The sequence below is a fragment of the Centrocercus urophasianus genome, unplaced genomic scaffold (genome assembly GCF_019232065.1).
Source record: "Centrocercus urophasianus isolate 14NV4802_14NV808 unplaced genomic scaffold, USGS_Curo_1.0 seq_10, whole genome shotgun sequence".
Classification (NCBI taxonomy): Eukaryota; Metazoa; Chordata; class Aves; order Galliformes; family Phasianidae; genus Centrocercus; species Centrocercus urophasianus.
This window is the reverse complement of record NW_024884142.1, coordinates 6,012,619-6,022,614: the sequence shown is the minus strand read 5'-3', so window position 1 is coordinate 6,022,614 and position 9,996 is coordinate 6,012,619. Positions and strand designations below refer to the sequence as shown.

At 34.5% G+C, this 9,996-nt stretch overlaps 1 protein-coding gene across 1 annotated transcript in view; it reads left to right on the top strand.

Annotated features, from left to right (window-relative positions):
- DDX1 (DEAD-box helicase 1) overlaps positions 1 to 9,996 on the top strand; it is a 21,834-nt gene that overhangs the window by 2,046 nt on the left and 9,792 nt on the right. Inside the window, exons 2-13 of the mRNA XM_042818838.1 lie at positions 1,789 to 1,840; positions 2,740 to 2,803; positions 3,427 to 3,456; positions 3,713 to 3,809; positions 4,478 to 4,525; positions 4,674 to 4,757; positions 5,657 to 5,740; positions 6,154 to 6,230; positions 7,498 to 7,570; positions 7,677 to 7,753; positions 8,570 to 8,684; positions 9,160 to 9,298. Coding sequence (XP_042674772.1) covers positions 1,789 to 1,840; positions 2,740 to 2,803; positions 3,427 to 3,456; positions 3,713 to 3,809; positions 4,478 to 4,525; positions 4,674 to 4,757; positions 5,657 to 5,740; positions 6,154 to 6,230; positions 7,498 to 7,570; positions 7,677 to 7,753; positions 8,570 to 8,684; positions 9,160 to 9,298 — 940 coding nt within the window. The remainder of the gene's footprint in view (positions 1 to 1,788; positions 1,841 to 2,739; positions 2,804 to 3,426; positions 3,457 to 3,712; positions 3,810 to 4,477; positions 4,526 to 4,673; positions 4,758 to 5,656; positions 5,741 to 6,153; positions 6,231 to 7,497; positions 7,571 to 7,676; positions 7,754 to 8,569; positions 8,685 to 9,159; positions 9,299 to 9,996) is intronic.

Sequence of the window (9,996 nt, the reverse complement as noted above, 5' to 3'; positions counted from 1 at the left end):
AAAAAAAAAAAAAAAAAAAAAAAAAAAAAAAAAAAAAGCTAGTCTAAACCTTTACTCTTTCAGTTTGAAACCATTTCTCCTTGTCCTATCACAGCAGAAGAGTCTGCTAAAGAATCTGTCCCCTTCTTTCTTACTGCCCCACTTTACTTACTGGGAGGCCACTCTTGAGTCTCCCTTGAGCTTTCTCTTCTCCTAAGGAACAATCTGAATGCAAGAACTTAATTGGCATAAACTGGAAGTATATTAGAAATGGGAAAAAATGTGTAAGGGATTTATTTCTAATTTGCACTTAATTTCTTCTTTGTACTCATGTGGCTTATGTAAGATTTTAGGATTAAAAATTAATATTTGAAAACTGAAGCTTTCTGAAAACAAGTCACTAAGTAATTCCCATTTTTCATAGCATTTAAATTACTAGAGCAAATGTTAGAATAATTTTTGGCTGCATAAATCCGAGTATATAAACCCCATTCTTTGTGTACATATAACAAGTGTGTGTGTATATATACAACTGGCAATGCAGACAAGAAAGAATGGTCTCAATTTGCACCAGGAGAGGTTCAGGTTGGATACTAAGTTGAATATTAGGAAAAATTTATTCTCCAAAGGAGTGATCAAGTGCTGGAACAGGCTGCCCAGAGAGATGACTGAGCCACTGTCACTGGGGGTGTTCAAGAAACGTTTAGATGTTGTACTGAGAGTTATGGTTTAGTGGGGAAGTATTGGTGATAGGTGGGTGGTTGGACTAGATCTTGGATGTCTTTTCCGTTTTAAATATGTCTAAATATATGTGAGTTTCCGTTTTATATATGTCTAAATATATATATAAGGGAAAAAATATATTTCACAAAGAAAGTCAACATGTGACAAGGTGAAGACTAGTTTGTAAAACCTCTCTTTAAGAACCTATATATTGGTATTTAATAGATTTAGTGTGACATTATGGACTTGGGAAGGTAACCATCAGTTTTGTTGATGTTGGAATATTGTCATTAAATAGGTGCTGGCTTTTTTATTATTTGTTTCAATTTGAGAGAATTTGTGTATGGACTTATAACCTTTTCTATGTGACTTCATATTTTTAGCCTCTGACTAAGGTATGAGCATCAGACTTCGATGAGTTTGCTGTAATAAAAAAAAAAAAACTGTACTACTGGAAAAAAAAAAAAAAAAACTGTAAAAAATCCTCTAAAAACTGTAATAAAAGAATCACTGGATGTGATTACTAATTGTATCAAAATTGAAATGGTCTCTTGTTAATATACTTGTTATAGCTACATATGGAAAGTTCTGGTGAAAAGAAACTTAAGCATACAAGTCCTTTTTTTCATACATAGTCCTTTTTTGTTTGCATTTTGATTGTAGAAACTTAAGATCTCATTTAAAAACAAAGTCTGTCCTGCTGTTTGTTTGGACTGTTCTCTTGGATTTGCGAACATGAAAAGTATGTGCTCTTGAAGTAGTACTTAGCTCCCTGGGTGTTTTATTTGCTAGTATGTTATTTGCTTTCCCTTGGAGGAAAGAATCCAGGATTCCCTGGCTCTTTGCATGACCACTAAAGCTGGGGAGAATTGCCAAAAGTAGGCCTGAGAAGGGAGAATGTTTCTTATCAATCACTCAAGTTCTGTAGAGAAAGTTGCATATACTGTTGCCAAAAATTATGCCTCATTACATCTGTCTGTGGTTGCATATCTCCCAAGTATCAATGATTCATTTTGGGCTATGTTGAGGTAACTAACACTGCTTGTTAGGTGTGTTTTCTTTACTTTTTTTTTTTTTCCCTTACAGAAATGGGTGTTATGCCTGAAATAGCTCAAGCAGTGGAGGAGATGGATTGGCTGTAAGTAGGCATGCTTTTGAGCCTGGCAAAATCTATCTTGTTTTTCAGTACTGTATCACATGCTTAAAATACTTGTGGGTTTTTTTTTTCAAGTTCTGCATCGCTTGTATTTCTTTACAGTGTGAGAGACTGAAGAACACAAACTGCAACTGTAGTAGTAACACACAAACTTGGACAAGCAAATTATGACAGCTTTAGTATTCTTTGATTGATAAAAGACGCTGTGCTTCTGGTTGATTTATTATGCGTTGTGAGACTGCTGGAAATACTGTTATCAAGTTGATACCAGTTTAGTGTTTTCTAGACTGCATTTGGAGTTCCTGTTCTTCAGTGTTGATGCCTGAGTGCGTCGTTCAACAAAAATTACTCTTCCTCATGGTAGTTGCTCGTTTAACTAAAATATTTTACTTTGAGTTGTCATTTGGAACAAGACTGTCCATGCAAATTACATCTTTACCTGCATGCTTAGTATTAATCATCTGAGATTGATTGAAAATATTGGTTACGTTTACTTTTGTTCTTTTCCAGTTTTGAGTAGTAATCTTGTAAATGAGGGATGTGTAAATGACTTTAAAAGTGAACAACACTGGAAGAAAGGAATAAAGTTCTCTTTTTCTTGTTATATACTGATGTATGATATAGCCATCTCGTCAGGGTACAACTGAATACACTGCATCTACTTGTCCCTTCTTGTTAAGGTCCATGACATATTCTAAACCTTCCTTGGAAATCTTGGCATTTTCACTTCTTTAGCTGCAAGCCAGGAAAAATAACTTTTACCTGCTATTTTGAACCTTGCCTATGTGGTATGTCAAGGTGGGTTTTGTGAGTTTCTGTACAAACAAAAATTGTTTTCAGATAACTTCTAGTTATGTTAATGTGTGCTTTTTTTCCTCTAGTCTTCCTACAGATATTCAAGCAGAATCTATCCCATTGATTCTGGGAGGTGGTGATGTACTCATGGTAAGTATGCAGGATAGTCCTCAAATGAATATTCTTTGTGCATTATTTCCATCCTTCCAGAAGTGATGGGACTAGTGTAGTTATACTAAATCTTCAGTCCTTCTGTAAGAAGTACATCCTTAGATAAAAAACACTTTGAGTTCCTACTGTGGTTCCAGCTGTTCCTTAAGATGGAATTCATTCTTATGCTTCAGTGTTTGACAGGCACTGCTACATGAATGAAATCCATCTGATTTCATCTGCTCTTTGTTGTAAACACATGATACAGATCTGCATGGAACATGACTAATGTGTCAATAACTGTCTCAATGTGTCTCAATAACTGCTTCATTGTCAATAACCTTGAAGATACTTGATTATCTCTTGATACCTGAATATCTCTATATTCTGTCTCTGTCTCTGATTCTGTAATCAGACATGTATAGATAGTTCTTTTGGTAAGCTCTGGAGGCTTTTATGTTCCAAGTTTATTGAAAAGATTTTGTGTATTTGTATTTGTATCTAATTCATGTGAAGCTGAGATTTTCTGTATTATGCAGAGGTAAAAGTATGAATAGAACCATTGAACAATCTTTACTGTCAATGTTGAAGTTGATGAAACTCTTAATTTTTTCTTCCTGTAGGCTGCAGAAACAGGGAGTGGAAAAACTGGTGTAAGTAATCAAATTTAAATCTAATACAAGAAGTAGTAGAGATAAAAGCAATTATGCCACAAGAGGCATTGTGCTTAGTGATGTATACTTAACATGCCAAGAGAATATGAATGCATTTGTATAAGTATTTAAGCATATGCTTGTGCTTGTTTTAAAATGTTTTATAACCCATGGATATTACAACTGAAAACTAAGCTGACTATATATCTGAGAATATCTGTATAGATTGTGGAAGCAAAATAAATTCATATTTTAGGCTTTCAGCATTCCAGTTATCCAAATTGTGTATGAAACTCTGAAGGACCAAATGGAAGGGAAGAAAGGGAAAGCGACTATTAAAACTGGTGGGGCAGGTAAGTTTTTTTCCATACCACTTGTAAGGTTTAGAGTATTGTTGATTCATGTTGATTCCATAATACCCCAAAGTAAAAGAAAATTTACTTGCAATTAAAATTGATCTTCTCGTTTCATTTGTGATAATGTGAATAGAATGTAATTACTCTAAAAAATTGCGTAAAAAATTGGTGTTATTCTTACAGTATGGGAGTTTCTAATATTTAAATAGACTTGCATCTTGGAAGCTACTATGTCCAGTCTTTAGTAGTTGGAGATTGAGATTTGCCATTGACTATAATTGTACAAAGGATGGAGAAAGACCTTAAAGAAGTTGTCAACTTAGAGGTTAGTTGTAGCTACCGTTACAATGTTGACAGCGCAGTCAACTTAAGAAATAAATAAATGAAATCTCAACCTCTGGCTTATCTTTAGTATCAAATTTTTAAGCAGGTTAATCTGCTGTCTTTAATGGAATAATCCAAACTTACATAGAATACCTTCGTATTATACATCTGTCAAAGATGGAGGCACTCAATTTGACCAAGGCATTTTAATTGATTTGGAATAAGGTTGTCTTCCCAAAATATTAAGCTGGACTGCAGAGTGAATGTGAATTTTGAGGTTTTGTTCTCCAGGCTTATCTTGTTGCCTTAATGCATTTTCTGTTGTTGTCTTTCAAACCTAGTGCTCAATAAATGGCAAATGAACCCATATGACAGAGGATCAGCTTTTGGTGAGTTGTCTTAATGCTACTTCAATTGTTCTTTATGTTTAAATGTTGACATTGTGAAACAGAATAAAACTAAAATATACCCAAAGATTTTTTTTTAAAGCTATTGGAGAAGTGATTTCTGAAACTAAAGCTTTCTTGTCGTCTTCAGCAATTGGATCAGATGGTCTGTGTTGTCAAAGCAGAGAAGTAAAAGAATGGCATGGATGCAGAGCAACTAGAGGCGTAACTAAAGGTAAGGACAAAATGTATTTCAGAGGCTTTCCTGTAAATTTCAGTTGAAATACCCACCTGTCATCCATTCTTAACGTAGACAATTGCATTTAAAATTTACTATATGTATCTAAGTGAATGTCAATTACTCAATTTACTGCTAGCTGAAGACTTTGGAAAGAAAATAAACTTCAGGCTGTTTTGAACTCCTGATAGGATGTGGAGTCAGAGGAGATGCCATTATAACCAATCTTCATTCCAACATATTTTATTCAGATGTTATTAATAGGAAGTCGCTAACTGCACTGTACCTCACATGTTCCCCATACAGATGCATACACAAATTTTGTGGTTACCTTGGTGAGAGTGGCAGTTGGATGTCTGGTCCCAGCTGTTACTTGGAAGCAGAGAGTTGTGCTGATGTTACAGTGATTCTAGTTGAGTTCATAAAGACCCTCGGTCTCATTTCATCAGATGTGCACAGAATCTTATAGTGCATCTGTACATAGTAACCACTTGAATGTGGTTAAAATCACGCAGCTAATTATCAGTGCTAGTTCATGCTGATCATCTTGGACTGATTTTTCAGATCTCTGTTGGTTTGATTATAATCAGATGCTGTGGATTCTGCAAAACCACGGATCTCTTGCTAGCTTATTTAATTTTTAGAGACTTCAACACACTACCTCCGAGCACACACTTCACCTTTCTTAGGACTGCTGTTCTCTGATATGTTTCTCCATCCACATACGTAGGTATCTACAGAACCCTTTCACCCTAACACAGTGGAGGTTTTTATGACTCTTATGGTAGAAGATGGAAGTACTGGATATACATTGTCTTGGTCCACTTAACTGTACCACCTCAATGAAATTGAAGTTTTGGTCTTTGTTTTGATCTTTTTTTCCTTCTCTTTTAAAGGAAAGTACTACTATGAAGTGTCTTGTCATGACCAAGGCTTGTGCAGAGTTGGTTGGTCAACTATGCAGGCTTCACTAGATTTGGGTGAGTTTCCTCATATATACGTAGACAATTCTCATAGTCATATTCATGAAATGGCTGTGATCCTTTTCTCTTCTTGTGAAGAAGGGAGACTAGGGAAGAGACGCAGTATCAGGGAGTTCAAGACTTATACAGATTTTCTCCTTTAAGTAGAAGATTTGTACAAGGTGCTAATGTTTCTAATGACCTTTTCCCTTTATTTTAATATTTTATTGAAGGTGACTAGTGAAATAAATCAGTATACTGATACAAAGATTATGTTTTAGAATATGTCAAAACTAGAAATCTTCGCTTAGCATTAGGTGGTATTTTTAACATTAGAGGTTGAAGTCAGCAATATAAATGATAGCAAAGGGTGGTGAAAACTGTAACCTGTCAACCAAATAGTAAAAAGCTTTACTCTTTGTTATCTTCAGGTACTGATAAATTTGGCTTTGGATTTGGTGGAACTGGTAAGAAGTCTCATAACAAGCAATTTGACAGCTACGGTGAGGTAGGCTTAAAATGTTTATTGATAGTAATGTTGCTATTCATTTCTAAATTCATTACTTTTTAGTAGAGAGTTTGTGTCTTGGTTCTTAGCTGTAGCAATCAGTTGTCTTTCCCAGCAGTGCTAATTTCTTAAGGTAAAAACACTAAGCAAAAATACCATGAAAGCCTCAAGCTATTTTTGGACTAAAGCATATTACTGAATTTAACAGAAGCTGTTAGCGCATTGAGAATTAAAATAATGGCTAGATAGCAATGATAATAACTTTTTTAGAAGATAAAGCTTTTCTGTGTGTTACAGGTTAGTGTTTAACTGATCTCTTGGATTTATTTCTTTACTTATTTTCACTGTTAGCTTGTAGAACACCCATCTGCATACCCTAGTGTATGGAAAGTGAGGTCATTGAAGCCTGCATACCAGTGATTGCTGGAAATCAAAAAACTCTTAAGAACTCAAAATATGTACTTATCTGCCAAAAAAGCTATAGCAATCTCCAGTTGGATCACTTGGACCAGTTGAACCACTACAACTGTTATCTGTATATATATTTAATATGTATTTTTGAAAATAACTGTGTTGGTTTTTGTGCAGAGTGCAAGTCAGGAGTTCATAGATGTTTGAGCATAACACATAAATGTAAATAATAGAGCAGAAATGTCTGTGCTATTGGTGAATTGTCAATACTGTAAAACTTGCAGATTTCAGTATTGTAGGTTTTTTTTATGATAGTGATAACCAATCTGTAAAACTTGAAGCACTTCATAGTGCACATAGGTTTTTATTAAATATGCCTGCAGTGAGATTTCAAGCTGTTTCAAGTATTTAAGGTATATAGCACACAGTTCATACTACCTACAAGAGTGACCCTTCTCATATTATCATGAAATAGGTTGCTATTAGAGCGTTCAGTGCTTGAAGCTCAAATTTAAGTTGATTAGTAAATGTATAATTAATGCACTTCTTCATAATGCAGAAGCCTTCCAGGTGAATGACTTGAATTTGTCATTGTCAGTGTTCAAGTAAATTTAAAGCAGCAGTGAAGGTGGGGGTATCGATGATAAATTTGGCGGTTTACTGAAGATGTAAAATATGAATGCTGTTTATTACAGTAGTATTGAAATAAAAGTAGAACTTGAGTCTCTTGAAAATAAGTAGTTAGTGGGGAGAAGTGTAAAGGCTGTAAAAATGGGCAAAAGTATAAGGAGAAGGTTTTCTTAATACATTAATTGATCTAAAATTTGTTAGTTTCACAAAATTTTTCTCATTATAGGAATTCACCATGCATGATACAATTGGATGTTACCTAGACATAGATAAAGGACAAATTAAGTTTTCCAAAAATGGTAAGTTTTATTCACTTGCTTTTTGAGAGCTTTATTTGGATGCTTGAAGGGTGTAGGAAAAGGAATGTGTACGCATGATGTCTGACTGTGCAATTCCTGCTTTCAGGGAAAGACCTTGGCCTTGCGTTTGAATTCCCACCACATATAAGGAACCAGGCACTCTTTGCAGCTTGTGTACTGAAGGTAACTTAGGAATGTCACAGATGTGCGTGCAAGATGGTGGAAATTGTTCTATTTCCACTAAGTAGTTATTAATAAAATCCTCATACCTACCTGTAATTACTATAGTTGCACATTTATGCCGTTTCCTTCAGCCTACTAGTGATTCACTACTGAATTTGTCACGAGTGTGTTAGCTTTGACAAGGACTGCTCAAGCTACATACCAAGTATCTAAATTCAGACGGAAAAACTGAAATTGGAATATGAGGGTAGAATGGTGTGGAGCAAGTACTGTCTTCCTCTATTAAATTCTGGTATACTGTGATTCAGTAGAGTTAAACAGGTAATAGTGTCAAAGTTTGTGATCTACCTGAACTATGTTTCCTATTTCATTTACTCTAAATTTTAACGTTCTGTTTGTGGAGCAGTATGTCTTTGTTCTTACAGTCTCTTTGAGATGATGTCTTACTGAGCAAAGGCTTTAGTAGAACTTTTTGGTGTTCAGAGGAATGTAAAAGTCAAAAATTGATTTTTCGTTTAGTTGATGTTAGTCATTGAATATCAATTGAATATAAATTTTGTTTTAATGTTTCAACATCTCTATAAATGTTTGAATACTTTGATATGGAATTTAAGAGCTAAAATCGAGTACAAAATGTCTGGCGGGTTTTAGACTTCTTGGGAAAGATGTGAAAGAGGGCCAGGGGGAGAATAATACCCCATTCCCTGTCCCCACAGAATATGTAACTGGATTCTCAAGGGTGTAGCTTTCTGTGGAATTGTTTATCTCTTTATATTGTTGCTTGAAGCTATGTGACACAGTTTTGTTGAAATCTAGAATGCTGAATTGAAATTCAATTTTGGTGAAGAAGACTTCAAGTTTCCACCAAAAGATGGCTATATTGGTCTTTGCAAAGCTCCTGATGGTAATGTTGTAAAATCACAACATACAGGTAGGTTTCACCTTTAATTTTCTCTTTGTTGTGTATTCATATTGTGTGTTAGAATACATTTTGTTCACTTTCATTTCTACATTACTGCAGTACTCATTTTAGATTGCAAGCATCTTCTTAGTGGCAGCAAATCCAATGCTTTTTTGAAATTCTTCAGTCATCTTCAGTTAAAACTGAAATAGTATTAATGCTTTGAGTTCAGAATTAGGTAGCTGAACTTCTCTTAAAGAATTCAAGCTACTACAGGGTGTTCTCCTAATTTTTATTGCAGGTTATGTATAAAAAAGTATTATGTTGCATGTCCAGCGTACCGTTATCACTGCAAGATTTACTTATAATCTGAATATTAATCTAAAGCAATAACACCTGTCAGTGATCTATTTAGAATTATATGTTTATTTACTGTAATACATCCCAGGATAGAAAAGTAGTTTGTCTTAATGGCTTTTCTATTTATTTTTTCTCCAAATCTTAGGAAATGCACAAGTGGTTCAAACACAGAACCTTCCAAATGCTCCAAAAGCACTGATTGTAGAGCCATCGAGAGAGCTGGCAGAGCAAACCTTGAACAATGTGAAGCAGTTCAAAAAATACATTGATAATCCCAAGTTAAGGTAAGAATACCTCTGTTACCTAGATTGCATTTACAGTGTTGTCCATGGACATGACTTGACAGGGGTAGGGTTCTACTGTATTGCTGAATGAACCTTAATCTGCAGTGCCACTCAGTAATATCTGCTGCAAGCCAACCTTCTAATTTTTCTGCACTAATCAGACTCCAGCAAGTTGCTGTATACAAGGTCATCTCTGTTAGCATTAGTGTGTTTGTAGTACAAATGTACTGATTAGCATGGGATTAAAATTCTAACCAAAAAAAAAAAAAAAAGCAAAAACTTGTTTGCAGGCTGCTTTGTCCTTAAGTGGTTCCCCTCTTGACTCTACTTAATACAACTTTAAAAAGAGTCTCTAGATTTAAAGAACAGCGGAGCACAAGAGTGCTTTTACTAGAGTTGCATGTGTCTAGCAATGGAGAGAGCTAAGTTATGATGTAAAATTGATTTAGTTTCATTATTTGCATTGCTTACTTTCAAGAGCATGGGAAACTTACTAAACGAATTTGTCTGCTTAAGATTTTAAAGAACCAAATCTTTTTTAAGGTGAAAATGGTTAAGTTGTTAATGTTTACTACAACAACAATAAAATAACAGTTAAAATACAACTTTAACAAAATTTGCAATTTCTCAAAATGAAGTACTATATATTCCATAAAAAGGATTTTTTTTTTTTTTTTTTTTTTTTTTTTTTTTTTTTT